General features: G+C 48.0%; 1 protein-coding gene and 1 pseudogene across 2 annotated transcripts in view; both read left to right on the forward strand.

Annotated features, from left to right (window-relative positions):
- LOC108515253 (eukaryotic translation initiation factor 4E type 3 pseudogene) overlaps positions 1 to 197 on the forward strand; it is a 3,938-nt pseudogene extending 3,741 nt beyond the window's left edge.
- A 9,553-nt stretch (positions 198 to 9,750) lies between these two features.
- The window catches only part of CDA (cytidine deaminase), a 31,524-nt gene continuing 23,327 nt past the window's right edge, over positions 9,751 to 17,947 (forward strand). The window contains exon 1 of one of the 2 annotated variants that reach the window (XM_017852032.1): positions 9,751 to 10,082. In XM_017852032.1, the coding sequence (XP_017707521.1) occupies positions 9,929 to 10,082 (154 nt within the window). In that variant the 5' untranslated portion in view covers positions 9,751 to 9,928. The remainder of the gene's footprint in view (positions 10,083 to 17,947) is intronic. The other variant, XM_017852033.1, reaches the window with a different exon arrangement.

A 17,947-nucleotide genomic window follows, 5' to 3' on the forward strand; every position in this document is an offset into this window, starting at 1 on the left:
CCTAAACTTGAGTTTCCTTAGTGATTTCAAAATGAAGTATGAGAATATCAGATCCCATTAGCAAAAGCCTGGGACTTGTTTCTCCAAACATTGTGCTAACATACAACTTATTTTTAAATTATGACTCAAGAATTTTAAAAAATTATTCTGGACATGAATTAAAACTCTTTTTTATAAGTATTTTTCTGATAGATTAGAAAAAAGGATATAATTGACTTCACTATAATTGTCATATATATTTCCATAAATAAATGGATTTTGAAGTATTTTTATTTTTTGAACTTTAAAGCATATGTGATGATTGCATGTATGTAGCCTTTGAAGTAAAAATAAAATAAATAGGAATGTTAAAAAAAAAAAGACAAAAACAAACAAAAAAAACTGTTATTTTGGTTAGCACGATGGCTCACACTTGTAATTCCAACACTTTGGGAGGCCAAGGCGGGTGGATCATCTGAGGTCAGGAGTTTGAGACTAGCCTGGCCAACATAGTGAAACCCTGTCTCTACTAAAAATGCAAAAATTACCCAGGCGTGGTGGCGCGTGCCTATAATTCCAGCTACTCAGTAGGCTGAGGCAGGAGAATCGCTTGAACCCGGGAGGCGGAGGTTACAGTGAGCAGAGATCGTGCCTCTGCACTCCAGCCTGGGTGACAGAGTGAGACTCCATCTCAAAAAAGTGAAATAAAATGAAATAAAACCATTATTTTAAAAAGAGACTCATAGGGCCAGGTGCTGTGGCTCACTCCTCCCAAAGTGCTGTAATCCCAGCACTTTGGGAGGCCAAGGTGGGCAGATCACAAGATCAGGAGGTCGAGACCAGCCTGGCCAATGTGGTGAAATCCCAGTCTCTACTAAAAATACAAAAATTGGCCAGGCATGGTGTCACGCGCCTGTAGTCCCAGCTATTCAGAAGGCTGAGGCAGGAGAATCACATGAATCGGGGAAGCAGAGGTTGCAGTGAGCCAAGATCGTGCCACTGCACTCCATCCAGCCTGAGCAACAGAGTGAAAGTCTGTCTCAAAAAAAAAAAAAAAAAAAAAAAAACGGGACTCTTAGGCCTCACCAGGTTGCCAACATAGTCTATAGTAAAATATAGGTTAAGAACTCTTAAAGGGATTCCTAAACTATTAACATTAACATCAGAAAGAAAAGGATATAAGATTTTAGTAAAAAGCATGAGAAATAGAGAGGGACATTATATACAAATAAAAGAGACAATCAAGAAGATATAATGTTAACAAATATATATATATATATGTACCTAACAATATAGCTTCAAAAGATATAAAGCAACAACTGATGGGAATACATGGAAAATATATATAAATGAACAGTTGTAGTTGCAGATTTTAACAAACCTCTTCCAGAAACTGATAGATCAGTTAGATGGAAATAAGGGAGATAATCGTTTTTTGAAGAGCATGATTAATAAGTTCTAAGGCCTCAAGGGATCCTCCCACCTCCCACCTCAGCCTCCCAAAAAGTTGAGATTACGGGTGTGAGTCATTGCACGCAGCGAATAGTTTAGCTTTTTTTTTCTTAAACGAAAACACCAGACTCAGATGGTTTTAGAGAAAGATCCTACCAAAATGTCAAGGAATGAACTATTCCAACAAACTCCTCCAGAGGCAAGATAAGATGGTTTTCAAAGGAAATTGAAAAATCGATTCCAAAATTTATATAGAAGAGGAAAACCCCAACGGGAAGATAAATCTCCAGAAATCAAGACTTATTGTTAAACTGTAATAATAAAGATAGGTATGGTATACGTGTAGGAATGAACAAATTCACCAGTGGAACAGAATGGAGAGTCCAAAATCATTCTCACTCAAATAGAATTTCAAATAGAAATTTGAAACTTAACACAGCTGGCATTGTCGATCTCTGGGGAAAGAAGGGAGTATTCAATTAATAGTGCTGAGATAATTGGATATCCATATGGAAAAAATTAAATTGGATCCTTGCCTTATACCAGAATTAATATAAATTAATTCCAGATGAATGAAAGACTTAAAAGTGAAAAGTAGGCCGGGCGCGGTGGCTCAAGCCTGTAATCCCAGCACTTTGGGAGGCCAAGACGGGTGGATCACGAGGTCAGGAGATCGAGACCATCCTGGCTAACACGGTGAAACCCCGTCTCTACTAAAAAATACAAGAAACTAGCCGGGCGAGGTGGCGGGCGCCTGTAGTCCCAGATACTCGGGAGGCTGATGCAGGAGAATGGCGTGAACCTGGGAGGCGGAGCTTGCAGTGAGCTGAGATCCGGCCACCGCACTCCAGCCTGGGCGACAGAGCGAGACTCCATCTCAAAAAAAAAAGAAGTGTAAAGTAAAACTTTACAACTTTTGATAGCGGTGGCTCACGCCTCTAATCCCAGCACTTTGGGAGGCCGAGGTGGGTGGATCACCTGAAGTCAGGAGTTTGAGACCAGCTTGGCCAATATGGCAAAACCCTGTCTCTACCAAAAATGCAAAAAATCAGCCGGGCATGGTGGCACGTGCCTATAGTCCCAGCTACTTGGGAGGCTGAGGCAGGATAATCGCCTGAGCCGGAGAGGCAGAGGTTGCAGTGAGCTGAGACTGCACCACAGCACTCCAGCCTGGACAACAGAGTAAGTGAAACTTTGTCTCAAAAAATAATAATAATAATAATAAATAAAACTTTTCAAAATGTATCTTCATTCAGATCTTCTTATGGATACAGGTAAGAGTGTCTCTGTTGACTTAGGGCTAGAATCACTGAATCTCAAGGTAAGCGCGTGCCTAATTTTACTGAGCCCTGCTAAGTTGCTCTCCAGAAGGTTGCACCAGTTTAAAATCCCAGCAACAGTGCAGGAGGACTCAAGTCTCTCCTCATCTTTGCCAACCCTTATCATTATCCAACTTTTTTTTTTTTTTTTTTTGCCATTCTGATGAGTATAAAGTGACATCTTACTGTCTTAATTTCATCTCTGTGAATACTTTAAAATGTTGTACAAATACTTCCCTTTCTGGCCGGGCGCGGTGGCTCACACCTGTAATCCCAGCACTTTGGGAGGCCGAGGCGGGCAGATCATAAGGTCAGGAGATAGAGACCATCCTGGCTAACAGGGTGAAACCCCATCTCTACTAAAAATACAAAAACGCTGGGCGTGGTGGCAGGGGCCTGTAGTCCCAGCTACTCGGGAGGCTGAGGCAGGAGAATGGCGTGAACCCGGGAGGCAGAGCTTGCAGTGAGCCGAGATCGCGCCACTGCACTCCAGCCTGGGCAGCACAGCGAGGCTCCATCTCAAAAAATAAAATGAAAAATAAAAACAAATACTTCCCTTTCTGTAAACTGCCCATCCATATTTTTTGACCATCTCCCTATAGAGTTCCTTGTCTTTTTCTTGTTGGTTTGTCATGCGTCACTTACGTAGTCACTATATTAATTATTTGCAATCATTTCAGCCATCGAAAAGAGTTTTTGTTTTGTTTTGTTTTGTTTGACAGAGTCTCAACTCTGTCACCCAGGTTAGAGTGCGGTGGCTCAGTCATGGCTCACTGCAACCTCAACCTCCCTGGGCTCAAGCCATCCTCTCACCTCAGCTTCCTGAGTAGCTGGGACTACTACTCAGTAGAGATGGGGTTTCGGCATGTTGCCCAGGCTGGTCTGGAACTCCTGGCCTCTAGTGATCCTCCCACCTCGGACTCCCAAAGTGCTGGGATTACAGGTATAAGCCCCTGAGCCCAGCCGAAAAGATCTGTTTCCTGTTTTTTTCAACTTTTTACTGACTTTATCCATGAAGTCCTTCATCAAATAAAACTCCTTAATTTTTACGTAGCCAAGTTTGAAGACTTGAAAGTTTGTAGAGAAGTTTTTTCCATCACCATCTCTTCTGTAAAATATCTGTTCAAGTCTTTTGCTTACTTTTCTGTTGGGATGTTTGTCTTTTTCTTACTGGTTTTAAGAATTCTTGATATATTGCCAGGGGCGGTGGCTCACGCCTGTAATCCCAGCACTTTGGGAGGCCGAGGCGGGTGGATCACGAGGTCAGGAGATCAAGACCACCCTGGCTAGCATGGTGAAACCCAGTCTCTACTAAAAATATAAAAAAATTAGCTGGGCATCGTGGTGGGCACCTGTAGTCCCAGCTACTCGGGAGGCTGAGGCAGGAGACTGGAGAGAATCCAGGAGGCAGAGCTTGCAGGAAGTGGAGATCACGCCACTGCATTCCAGCCTGGGTGACAGAGCAAGACTGTCTCAAAAAAAAAAAAAAAAAGAAAAGAAAAGAAAAAAGAATTATTGATATATTATGGGTCATAATCCTTCCAGGGAGTGTTAACTCCCTGGCATTTCTGGCCTACCCTATGCATGGGCTGAGCAGACTCATATGCCCAGGGAATGCTTAAGGTAAGAAGCCATGGGTATGTTTAGAAACTATCCATTAAAGCTGGAGGTGACATCTGGGATGGCTAAGGGGGTGTGGGTGAGGCTCCGACAGTATTTGCTATACCCACATTGTCCAATATGAACAGTCACCCATCATTTAGCACTCCTTTTGGGCTGGGTGCAATGGCTCACGACTGTAATAATCCCAGCACTTTGGGAGGCTGAGGCGGGGGGCGGATCACAAGGTTAGGAGATTGAGACCATCCTGGTAACATGGTGAAACCTCATCTCTACTAAAAAAAAAAATACAAAAAATTAGCGAGGCATGGTGGCACCCACCTGTAATCCCAGCTGTTTGGGAGGCTGAGGCAGGAGAATTGCTTGAACCCAGGAGGCAGTGGTTGCAGTGAGCCAAGATCGTGCCACTGCACTCCAGCCTGGGTGACAGAGCAAGGCTCCATCTCAAAAAAAAAAATAAAAATAAATAAATAAAATAAAAAAGACTCATTTTATCCTCTTGTTACCTGGGAAGCTTTCCCTAACCTACCTACCCCACCACTCCTTCCAAACAGTAGTTTTTCTGTATTGCTATGAGACCCAGTACCTAATCTTGTTTTATAGTGTTTTATACCTGTCTGTTGGCTTATCTGTCTCCTTCACTAGTGTGAGATCCTCAGGACAGGCACCAAGTCTCATCCACCTCTGATTCTCTAGTACCAAACACAGGGCCTGGCACACAGTATTTGCTATAACATGTGTTAACACTTTTTGAGCACTTACCACATGCCATTCGCCATGCTAAAATCTTTATGTATATTATCTCACTTGATTTTTACAAACATCCTAGGAAGTAATACGTTCCTCTAGATGCCACAGGATTGACAGAAACAAAACTCAAACAAGTTTAAGATAGAAGTGAATTGTATTGGCTCAATTAAAGGAAAATCTAAAAGCATGCCTTCAGGCATGGCTGGATCCAGACACTCAGCAAGCAATTGGGGTTCTTTTCCTCCATCTCTCAGCTCTGTTTCTCTCCATCAGGCTTCATTCTGCAAGCAAGCTCTCTCTACCAAGAGGGGGAAGCTAGCTGCCAGCAACCGTTGTATCTTCCTAGCTTAGCAGCCACAATGGGAAAAACCAACATTCGCACTGACTCAGCAGAAAAGCGAGGTCTCTGATTGGCACATCCTTTGTCAACTGCTTGTACCTGCTCATGGAGTGGAAGCACAATGATTGGCAGCCCACCAAGAGGTCTCACCTAAAAGAATCAAAATAAAACAAAAGAGATGGGAAGCCTTCCTGAGCAGGATAAAACCACGATCCACCAGAGATGGGTCCTTGTGTTGTCCCATTGTATAAATGAGGAAAGAGGCACAGATCACTTGCCTGGAGATACCACTGGTGATATTTAAACAGATGGGTCTGATGCCAAGTCCTGCACCCCTTGCCCATCCATTATACTGGCTCCTCCCATGAATTATGGGATGGATGAGAGCCCAGGATTCAGAAGACAGGCAAACTCAGGTTTAAGATCTATTATTATTATTATTATTATTATTTATTATTATTAGACAGGATCTTGCTCTGTCACCCAGGAATGAATGGCAACATCATAGTTCACTGTAGCCTCAAACTCCTGGGTTCAAGCCACCCTCCCACCTCAGCCTCATGAGTAGCTGAGACTAAAGGCATGTGCCACTATACCTGGCTAATTTTTTTTTTTTTTTTTTTTTTTTTTTTTTTTTTTTTTGTAGAGATAGGGTCTTAGTATGTTGCACAGGGTGGTCTCAAACTCCTGGCCTCAAGCGATCCTCCTCCAGCCTCAGCCTCCCAAAGCACTGGGATTACAGGCGTGAGCCACCATACCCAGCCTGAGATCCATTTTTGAGGCTGTGATGTCTATGAGTTCAAGTGTCCTCATCAGTCGAAGACGGGCAATAATAGTATCTTTATCTTGTGATGAGGATTAAATGAAATCATTCAAATAATGTATTTAGCATAGGGCCTGGCACAAAAAAGAGCTAAATTAATGCTTGCTCCTATTATCAATAACTGCTCATTGAATGAGTAAGTGAATGCATGGTGCCTAGACTCTAACATGAAGACTCTGGTGGTTCATCTCACAGTGTGAAGGCCTGGGAGCAGGGTTTAGGGAGGGCTTTGGACCCTTGAAAATCTCCACTACGACTCAAAACACTCTCCATGGATTTTCTATTCTTTGAGCTGGGCAATTAACTTTTCTTCATTTTTCTTTCTTTTTTTTTTTTTTTTTTTGAGACAGGGTCTCATAACATAATGTTACTCAAGCTAGGGTACAGTGATGCAATCATAGCTCGCTGCAGCCTCAAACACCTAGGCTCAGGTGATCTTCCTGCCTCAGTTTCCTGAGTAGTTAGGATTACAGGTGCACACCAGCATGCCCAGTGGATTTTTTTTGTTGTTAAGATAGGGTCTTTCTATGTTGTCCAGGCTGGTCTCAAACTCCTGACCTCAAGTGATCCTCCCACCCTGGCATCCCAAAGCACTGGGATTACATGTGTGAGCCACTGCAACCAGCCAACTTTTCTTAATTTTACATAAAGTGAAAAGAAAAGCGTGTTAGAAAGTACTGTTCATATTATTGATCTGTGACTTAGCTCTAAGCAAGTTTCCAAGCCCACTTTCTCCCTCCAACCGGATGACCAGCCTAAGCCCCTTCCATTAGGAATTCTAGCCCAGGTGCGGTGGCTCACACCTGTTATCCCAGGACTTTGGAAGGCTGAAGTGGGCAGATCACATAAGGCCAGGAGTTTGAGCCCAGCCTGGCCAACACAGCAAAATCCCATCTCTAGTAAAACTACAAAAAATTACCTGGGCATGGTGGCACACACCTGTAATCCCAGCTACTTGGGAGGCTGAGGCACAAGAATTGCTTGAACCCAGGAGGCAGACGTTGAAGTGAGCTGAGATCGTCCCACTGCACTCCAGCCTAGGCAACAGAGTGAGACTCTGCCTCAAAAAAGAAAAGGGAATTCTAGAGCCACCACTGGCACCCACGCTCCATACAGCTGGGTTTGGAATGAGCGCTGCCCTCACGTATGACCACGTGCAGGTAAAGAGCTTTGAAGGTGCCAAGGGCTATAATTAGCTCGGGAGGTCATCTAGGTTCTCCTAGCACTGTGGAGTCAAGGAGTCCTGAAGTCCGGTCCCAGGCCTGGGCAGGGCTGGGTGGGGCAAACTGAGACAGGGCAGGGGACAGAAACGGGATGACTTATTGAGGTCTCTGACAGGCCTGTCAGGCCAGCAGGGCACTACAACTCTTTTCCCAGTTGTAATTATACTTAACCCCAAAGAGCCTTAGAATTATTCCCACGTCGAGTGGGCACACAGTGTCCTGAGACATCCTTGGCCGTCTGAGATCCAGGAAACCGCTCTAGATGCCAAAGGTATAGAGACAGGAGAAAAGTGCGTGGGTGGAGGGGCCCTCAGCCCCAGCAGGAGGGAATAGGCTGCCTCTCTGAGGGCTGGATGCAGTGGGAGGGGAGGGGATCTGAAGGGAGGGGAGGCGAGGAGGAAAGGAAGCAAACTTTACCCAACTCTTCGGCGGCCCACCTGGGTGTCTGCGGTGTCCACATATGGCTGAGAGCTCCAAGTCTGGGACACAGATATGCCAGCATGCAGGACATGAGATGCTGCCTTGTTTTCTCCTTTCCCCTGCCTTTCTGCCTGCCCCTTCCCCATTCCCCATCCAAACTCTCCTGCTAGGCAGGGGTATGGAAACAGTTGGATGTCTTTGGCCACTCAAGCTGGAGTTCTACCCCATGTGATCTTGGCTGAGTCACTTAATGACAATAACCCAGTTTGTGTGGAGTCATAAAGGGTGTTCACATCATGATGTCACCAGACTCTCCAGCCACACCCATTGTACACGCATTATCTCATTCAATCCTCATGACAACTCTGGAAGTGAAATCATGTTAGTGCGCCCATTTTGCAGATGAGGACACCGAGGCTTAGGGATATTGTGTGTGACTCTCCCAACGTCATATGGCTAATAAATGGCAGGAATGGAATTCAAACCATGGTTTACTAAACTCCAAAGCTGGAGCTCTTCTATAGTCTCAGGATCTAGAACAGGGATTATTACTATCCCTGCTGTTGACATGAGGAAACTGTGGCTCAGGGAGGTCAAATGACCTGCCAAAGCTTGTACACATGGAAAGCAGTAGAACCAGGATGCAAACACATTTCTTTACCACCAATATCTATTTTGCAACAAAACAATGAGGGGCCCAAGAGGTGCCCAAAGTGAATAATCTCAATGTATAACACCTCCAAGATATGTTTTTTTCTTTTTCGTTTTTTCTCTCTCCATTGACGATACTTTAATTTTTTTTTTTTTTTTTTTTTTTGAGACGGAGTCTTGGCTCCTGTCGCGTGCTGGAGTTGGGCAGTGCCAGATCTAAGCTGCCTGCAAGCTCCACCTCGCCGGGTTCACAGCCATTTCTCTGCCGCTGCCTCAGGCCTCCCGACGTAGCTGGGACTACGACACCGCCACCGCACGCGCCCAGCTAATTTTTTTGTATTTTTTGAGTAGAACGGGTTTCCAGCGCGTGTTAGCCAGGAATGGTCTCAAAGCTCCTGACCTCATGCGTCGTGATCGCGCCCATCTTGGCCTCCCAAAGTGGGGATTACATGGCTTTGAGCGCACCCGCACCCCGGCCATTTTTTTTGTTTTTTTAAATGTTCTTTTTTTTTTTTTTTTTTCCTTGAGACAGGATCTGGCTCTCTGTCACCCAGGCTGAAATGCAGTGGTGCAATCTGAGCTCACTGCAGCCTTTGCCTCCTAGGTTCAAGCCATCCTCCCACCTCAGCTTCCCAAGCAGCTAGGACTACAGGCACATGCCACCATGCCCAATTAATTTTTGTATTTTTTGTAGAGATGGGGTTTTGCCATATTGCCAAGACTGTTCTCAAACTCCTGGGCTCAAGCAATCCTCCTGCCTCAGCCTCCCAAAGTGAGCCACTGCACCCAGCAGCTGAGATACTTTTTAATTCTGGGCTGGGGCAAAGAGAAGTTGGAAGGACAATGGGTGAAAATAAAGAAGCTCTCAGTCGCACTGCAGCTTGTTCATGCCTCCTGTCTCGGGGATGCCACACTGGCTGCCCCAGCCCTGCCCTTTCAGCCTCAGTCCTTCCCTCAGTGGAGGAGAGAAAAAGTGATTTAACAAACCGAGGGCTGTCAGCCCTTGGAGCTTGGACCTCTGAGATCCCACACTGACCCACCCAGTAGCTTCCCCTTCTAGTAGCGTGGCACCACCTTCTGACCCACCCCTCAGTGTGTCCGATAGTGAGAGTGGTTCCCAAGGGAGAGTGTGAAGCACACGCAGGCACCGTCTTACACCACACCTGCTGAGTCCAAACCATGGGAGGCTCCTCTCCTAGACTCTGCATCCTGAAAGCCGCGTACCTAACAGCCTGCCATCTGGTTGCAGGGACACACCCCGGGGGAGGAGCTGCAATCGTGTCTGGGGCCCCAGCCCAGGGTGGCCAGAGGTCCTGTTTCCACAGCTCTGTTGCCTGCCTAGGGTACCAACATGGCCCAGAAGCCTCCTGCCTGCACCCTGAAGCCCGAGTGTGTCCAGCAGCTGCTGGTTTGCTCCCAGGAGGCCAAGAAGTCAGCCTACTGCCCCTACAGTCACTTTCCCGTGGGGGCCGCCCTGCTCACCCAGGAGGGGAGAATCTTCAAAGGTAAAAGCGGGCACCCCAGGGTACCCCAGCCCAGCAGCCTGGGTGGCGGGTCAGAGGAGGATGTACAGGAAGAGGCGCAGAGGCACAGGCAGTGGCAAGAGCGCGACTCTGTCCCTTTTTCCCCCAGCCTACGCTGGAATGTTCCTACCCTGCCGACTGCCCCAGACCGCGCTCAAATGTGGCTTAAATCCATGGGCTGTCAATGCTTGGAGGACTGGGATGAGGAAGGAAGTTGGAAAGGAGGCAGGAAGGGGAGGCCATAAATCAAAAACATCAACAGTCCTGGGGTGCTGGCGGGGAGAGCGTTCGTGCTTTCCCAGCCTCGGATGTGTCTGGCACCTTGGACCTAGGTATTAATGCTCGTCTTTAGATGAAACTACCGAGGTCCCCAGAAGTGACATGACTTGCCCAAGGTCATGTGGGGCGCTGGTGGTGAAACCCTGGGCGGGAGGTTCCCCAAAGCCCTGCTCTCTTCCTTCCACCCACTGTGCTCTGTGCCAGCCAGGGTGGTGACGTGTTTGTCGGGTGTGGTCCTTGGAGAATCTCGGAAGTGAAAAGCCAGCTGGGGTTTCTGAGTCCAGCAGTGAGCAGCGCCCTGCGGGGCGGGGGCGGGTAAGGGAAACTGAGCCCGTCTGAGTCTGCTCTAATCTGTTCCGAAACTTTTTTCTTTGATGTATTGCTTTTATAGAAAAGTTCTTGTGAACAAAAATTCAAACTTGTTTTTGCTAAGCTTAGAGGCGTTCTCCTTCAGGGCAGTGGGGAACATGATGTGGAGGTGCCCCTTGATGTTACTCCTTTTCTGTTGAGGTTCTGTGACTTGCCTGGGTCTTAAACATCTTTGAGAGGGAGAAGCAGGTTTGATTGAGTGCTAACGGCCTGTGAAAGGAAGGTGATTAATGCTCTCCATTTAACCCCTGCAACCCTGAAAGGCAGAGAAGGAAACAGGTTCGGAAAGTTTCAGTGCTCAAAATCGCAGAGCTGGGACTGGAACCCAGAGTTCCCCTGATTCCAAAAGCTGTTGTTCTGTGGGGAGTGAAGGATCTCTGAGTACCGTGTTGAAATTCAGACCTGTTTTGGTGGCTGAGATGAATATTAAACATTAACCACCACCACAAACAACAAACATTAACCACCACTGCAAACACCATTGCAACTCGCAACATTACAGAGTCTTGAATGTGGAATCAGCTCTTGATTCTTACAAAAACCTCCACATCCTTTCCAAATGGCACAGAAAGGGCCCTCCTACAATCCCCCTGCACCTGCACTGACCCCTCCTGTCATGCTTATCACTGTCCACTTACGTATCTGCCTCTCCCTTGGGACTTTGTGCTGCAGAGGGCAAGGGCTGTGTCTTGAATCTTTGTACCATTGACTTTCTCGTGCTGTGACCTAGAACCTGCCTGGCCCAGAACAGGCACTCGATAACTGTTGAGCGACTGACTGGATGAATGAATGAGATGAGTACGTTTGGAGAAGCAGAAGGAAGAGGGATGGCAGGGCAGGTGGTGGTGATGGGGGCTCAGCATGTTGGGCCATGGCATTTCCTGGCCTGTGGGGCCAGCGTGGCTGCCTGCCATCCATGCTTTCCAGCTCTGAGACTGGTGTTCTGCTTGGACCAGCAAGAGGTCAGACAGCCTCATCATGCCTCCAGAGCCAGGGGGCCCCCATGCCAGAATGCTCTGGTCCTTTCTTGTTTTAAAACCCACAATAAAGGAGGCACACTTTCACTCATTAGTGACACCTGGGAGCTACTTCCAGCGAAGTCCATGCCTTTGTCACCCTCATACTGATCATTCAACAGATATTTGCTGAAGACCAGCTCTGCGCCAGGTAAGGTGCCAGGTGCTGAGGATATCACAGTGAACAGGGATGACATAGTCCCTGCCCCCATGGCAGGCCCCTCATCTTGCACAGGTGATGACTGAAGGTGGAAGCCTCATCCAATGATTGTGGAAGGAATGAATGGAGGAGATAAACAGGACTGTGGCCCATGTGCGTTGCAGGGAAAGACCTGGTGCCACCAGAGAAAGGGTTGTGTGAGGGGGATTTAGAGAGTGAAATGGAGGCTTTGGAGTCAGAAGGTCCTGGGTTGGAAGGCTGGTGTTTATCAACTGTGTGACTCTGGGTGAGACCCTTCACCCTTGAGTGTCAGCTCACACATTTTTTTTTTTTTTTTTTTTTTTTTTTTTTGAGTCAGAGTCTTACTCTGTCGCCCAGGCTGGAGTGCAGTGGCGCAATCTCAGCTCACTGCAATCTCCGCCATCCAGGTTCAAGCGATTCTCCTGCCTCAGTCTCATAGTAGCTGGGACTACAGGCATCCGCTACACACCGCCTAATTTTTGTATTTCTAGCAGAGATGGGGTTTTGTCATGTTGGCTAATCTGATCTTGAACTCTGAGGTGATTCACCCGCCTCAGTCTTCCAAAGTGCTGGGATTACAGGCGTGAGCCACCGCGCCCGGCCAGCTCACACATTTTAAGCCAGGGATCATAAAACCCACCTTTCAGGATGACTGTGAACAGAGCCAGATTCAGCTGGTATGCCTGGCACGGCACGGCATGGCAGGCAGCATCCACTCTGATCGGTTGGTGCCTGTGCTGAATATGTTGAATTTCACCCCTGGTTGTGAGGCTTTAAATGAGTAAATGCCTATAAAACATGCAGCACATTTTCTGCCTCGTAACAAGAATGTCACAAATGATAGCTGCTTCTGCTACCACTATTAATGCTATCATTATTCTTATTATCTGGAGGCAGATTGTGGAGGACTTTTGGAGGCCAAACAGAGACACTAAGATTTGAAGAGGTAGGAAGTAGGGAGCCAGGGAATGTTATTAAGAAGAAGAGTAACATAAAAGTGGTGTGTGATGACATTTAGTGTGACAGGTGCTCACCAAGGGCGGGGACAGAGGAACAGTGTCAGGGGACAGTATCTGCTCTGCTCACTGACCTGTCCGCAGGAGACAGTATCTGCTCTGCTCACTGACCTGTCCGCAGTGTCAGCACATTTCCTGGCCTATCACTGGGACTCTATAAGGTTTGTCGAATACATGAATGAAAGGCTTTTACTAGGAGTGGGACAGGTAGAATGAAGAGAAAGGAATGATCCGAGAGATGTTGTGTGGGACACATGGACCGGGCCTGGCATGGGCAGTGTTACAAATAAAGGCTGGGTGCAGTGGCTCACACCAGTAATCCCAATCCTTTGAGAGGATGAGGCTGGAGGATCCCTTGAGTCCAGGAGTTCAAGACCAGCCTAGACAACATGGTAAGACTTCGTGTCTACAAAAGTACAAAATACAAAAATGAGCTGGATGTGGTGGCGTGCACCTGTGGTCCCAGATACTTTGGGAAACTGAGGTGGAGGGATCACTTGAGCCCCAGGAGTTCGAGGCTGCAGTGAGCTGTAATCACACCACTGTATACAGCTGGGTGACAGAATGAGACCGTGTCTCAAAAAATAAAAAATAAAATACTAAATAAAGTGAAGGCACATGGCTTTAGGATTTCCAGCCAGGTGGCCCAGGTGAATGATGAGGCACTGACTGAGGTGAGGCACTGAAGGCATGGCTGGACTGTGTGCTGGGGATGTGCTGGGCAGGGACCAGCAGCAGTATTCGAAGCTACAATGGAGTGAGCTCACTAAGGACTTCATTTAGATGACCTTCCGTAATCTCACAGCCAACTCATGATGGGGGACAATGAGTTTCACGTGCATTAAGCAGAGTACTTCCTATGGTCAATGTCAGAAAGCAACCAGAACCAGAGTGGGCAAGGGTAGCACTTGTCTCAGAGCAGCTGGACCCAGGAACACAGACATCACCATGTCCTTCTTTATCCTTCTGGGGGCTGGTCTCTTTCTCTTGTCCTGCAGGTAGGCTTTTTCTGGGCATCAGGGAACATGAGTGCAAGCAGTCTCTGGTTTCCATTCTTTTGTTTTTGATTTTGTTTTAGAGGCAGGGTCTCTCTCTGCCGCCCAGACTGGAAGTGCAGTGGCACAAGCCTAGCTCACTGCAGTCTCAAACCCCTGAGTTCAAGCGATCCTCCTGTCTTAGCCTCCCAAGTAGCTGGGACTACAGGTATGTACCACCATGCCCAGCTAATTTTTTTATTTTTATGGAGATGAGGTCTTGCTACGTTGCCCAGGTCGGTCTCGAACTCCTGGCCTCAAATGATCCTCCCACCTTGACCTCCCAAAGTACTGGGATTACAGGCATGAGCCACTGCATCTGGCCTGTTTATCGTTCATACAGCCTCAAAACCAGAGAGGACAGAACTCTTCCCCACCAATTCTACATGGAAAAATTCCAAAAAAGAAGTCCAATTGGTCCATCTCCAATTGCAGGCACATCCCTGGGCCAATCACTGTGGTCATGTAGTGTGATTGGCCAGCTAACTCAAAATATCTCCTCAGTGGGGAGTGGGTGGGTCTGTTACCACGAGAAGGGGTGGGGAGAGCTGAGCAGACCAAACCAATAACCAATGCACTCACATTTTATCAAAGCCTGGGGATACCTGAGGCTATTTTATCTGACTCGTGCTCTTTCTGCCACCCCTTGCTGCAGGGTGGGGATAGGGAAGGGAGCAGAGAGATTTGTGCTGAAAGGGAAGGGGGACAAATGGAAGGTGTTTATCAGAATCCCTGGATCTCCTTACTGAAGTAGGAAATGAGGTCAGGTGCAGAATAGGAGGTGGATGCTGTAAGTTGGGGCTTGGAGCAGGGGGCATCTGGACACCCAGAGGAAGCCTGGTGTGGCATCATGGGGTGAAACAGAGCTGATCAGGAGGCAGAAATGGCACAGCTGAGTTTAGACACTGTGAGTTTACAGCTTATGGCAGAACAGGTCTGCCCAGGTCTGTGACTTCCTCCAGCTGAACACAAGACCAGCACCAGTGAAGGCTTCCCCCTCCAAGGCAGCTGGTGTCCCACCCAATTCTAAAGCAGGCCTGGCTGCAAAGACAGCCTTGCTATCACGACTTCATAATAATCATCATTTTCTCTCTGTTACTCCCAACCCTGGCCAGGACCTTGTGCCCCTCACAGATGGGCCACCCGGGATGGTGATTAGGTTTTCATGATGCACCTCGGGCTGGTGACATTCGTGACTGCTTGCGGGGAAAGCCAAAGGAGAGGTACAGAAAGAGGAGCTCACTGGTGAGGAAAGAGCTGCACAAAGAGGACACAAAGAGGAGAGTGGAGATGGTACAGAAGGAGGATTGAGAAAGCAAAGAAAATGGGCCAGGCGCGGTGGCTCACGTCTGTAATCCCAGCGCTTTGGGAGGCCGAGCTGGGCGGATCACCTGAGGTCAGGAGTTCGAGACCAGCCTGGCCAACATGGTGAAACCCCGTCTCTACTAAAAATACAAAAAAATTAGCCAGGCATGGTGGCGGGTACCTGTAATTCCAGCTACTCAGGAGGCTGAAGCAGGAGAATCGCTTGAACCTAGGAGGTGGAGGTTGCAGTGAGCCGAGATCACACCACTGTACTCCAGCCTGGGTGACAGAGCAAGACGCCATCTCAAAAAAAAAAGAAAAAGAAAAGAAAGCAAAGAAAATGGGCTGGGGAAACAGAGTCAACTCTGGGCCTTGCACATGGCGGAGGCTCAGCCAGTGTTCATGCAGCACCTGGTGGGCAAGGAAGAGAAGGAGTACCTGTAACCCTATGGGCACTGCGTGAGGTGTCCCTGGGCTCATGGCGAGTAGGCACCTGACGATGAGACCGCGAGAGGGCCAGAAAGGGTCCCAAGATGGTGCCGACACAAGACTTCTTAGCTGTAGTTTCTGCCAACTCTGCTGGCACAACCCAAGGGATGGGGGGGTTTATCTTCTTCAGCTCATGACCTTGGGACAGTGGTCTCGCTCCCTCTTTCCTCCTCCTTCCCTCTCTGTCTGCCATTTAGGGAAAAAGCCACTTTACTGGACCAGCTGGGGTGAATTCTGAGAAAAACACACCACATTTTAGAAGACACTTGAGGATGTCTTGGTTAATTAACCACTGAATCCAGCTTACCTTGGCTTAACTCTTAAATCTGAGTCTTCCATTTTCCCTCAAACCAGCCCCTGCTCTTCTGATTCTGTCCCTGGGCTCCCTTCCTCTGCCTGGATGCATTTTCCTAGAAGCATTTCTTGGTGCCTGACACCAGCCCCTCTCTTCAGCAGCTGATGGACCCCAGGCCCCATCCCCCAACACCACAGCACCTCCGGTCTAGGTAAGAGCAAGCTTCTCTAACTTGGGTCTTCAGCTTACAGCCCAGCTCCACCCACACCCCGTTTCCTGCTGTTTCCGCCTGCCAAGGAACTTCAGTTAGTCCTCTCCACTGTCACTCAAAAGTGGCTCATTTTGTGACCAGCCTGGGCAACAGGGTGAAACCCCATCTCTACAAAAAAATACAGAAATTAGCTGGGTGTGGTGACACATGCCTAGAGTCCCAGCTACTCTGGAGGCTGAGGCAGAAGGATGGCTTGAGCCCTGGTGGTGGAGGTTGCAGTGAGTTGTGATCATGCCACTGCACTCCAGCCCAGCCCGGGCAACAGGGCAAGACTCTCTCTCAAAAAAAAAAGGCCAGGCATGGTAGCTCATACCTGTAATCTCACTCAGCACTTTGGGAGGCTGAGGCGGGTGGATCACCTGAGGTCAAGAGTTCAAGACCAGCCTGGCCAATATGATGAAACCCCATCTCTATTAAAAATACAAAAATTAGCCAGGCGTGGTGGTGGGCACCTGTAATCCCAGCTGTTCAGGAGGCTGAGGCAGGAGAATCACTTGAACCCGGGAGGCAGAGGTTGCAGCGAGCCGAGATCGTACCATTGCACTCCAGCCTGGGTAACAAGAGTGAAACTCCATCTCAAAAAAACAAAAAAGTGGCTCATTACAAAGGCAAACTTTACTACAGTCTCTCGACTCTATAGATGAGTTCAAACATAATTAATACCAGAAATGGTGCATTTGCAGTGGGAGGAGGTTAGGAACATGGAGAGAGTATCGTATTTCTTCAAGTATATGGACAGAACATTCCTCACGTGATTCTCCTTTTTTTTTTTTTTTTTTTTGAGATGGAGTCTCACTCTGTCACCCTAGCTGGAGTGCAGTGGCACGATCTCAGCTCACTGCAACTTCCGCCTCCCTGGTTCAAGCGATTCTCCTGCCTCAGCCTCCTGAGTAGCTGGGACTACAAGCACGTGTCACCATGCCCGACTAAGTTTTGTACTTTTAGTAGAAACGGGGTTTCATCATGTTGGTCAGGCCAATCTTGAACTCCTGACCTCATGATACGCCTGCCTCGGCCTCCCAAAGTGCTGGGATTACAGGCGTGAGCCACCACGCCCGGCCCCTCATGTGATTCTCAAACGTGGTCCCAGACCTGCAGCCTCAGCAGCTCCTGGGAACTTGTGAAAATTTCAAATTTTTGAGCTCCAACCCAGCCCAGACCTATCGAATCAGAAACTCCAGGAAAGAGGCTTATAAGTGTGTTTTAAAAAGCCCCCTACTCAGGAGGCTAAGGCAGGGGGATTGCTTGAGTCCAGGGTTCAAATTCCAGCTGGGCAACATAACAAGACCCTGTCTCTAAAAAATATGTAAATAAATAAATTTAAAAAGAGAAGCCCTCCAAAACATTCTGATGCCCACTTGCGGCCGGGCGCGGTGGCTCAAGCCTGTAATCCCAGCACTTTGGGAGGCCGAGACGGGCGGATCACGAGGTCAGAAGATCGAGACCATCCTGGCGAACACGGTGAAACCCCGTCTCTACTAAAAAATACAAAAAACTAGCCGGGCGAGGTGGCGGGCGCCTGTAGTCCCAGCTACTCGGGAGGCTGAGGCAGGAGAATGGCGTAAACCCGGGAGGCGGAGCTTGCAGTGAGC

The sequence above is a fragment of the Rhinopithecus bieti genome, unplaced genomic scaffold (genome assembly GCF_001698545.2).
Source record: "Rhinopithecus bieti isolate Rb0 unplaced genomic scaffold, ASM169854v2 scaffold_33652, whole genome shotgun sequence".
Taxonomy (NCBI): domain Eukaryota; kingdom Metazoa; phylum Chordata; class Mammalia; order Primates; family Cercopithecidae; genus Rhinopithecus; species Rhinopithecus bieti.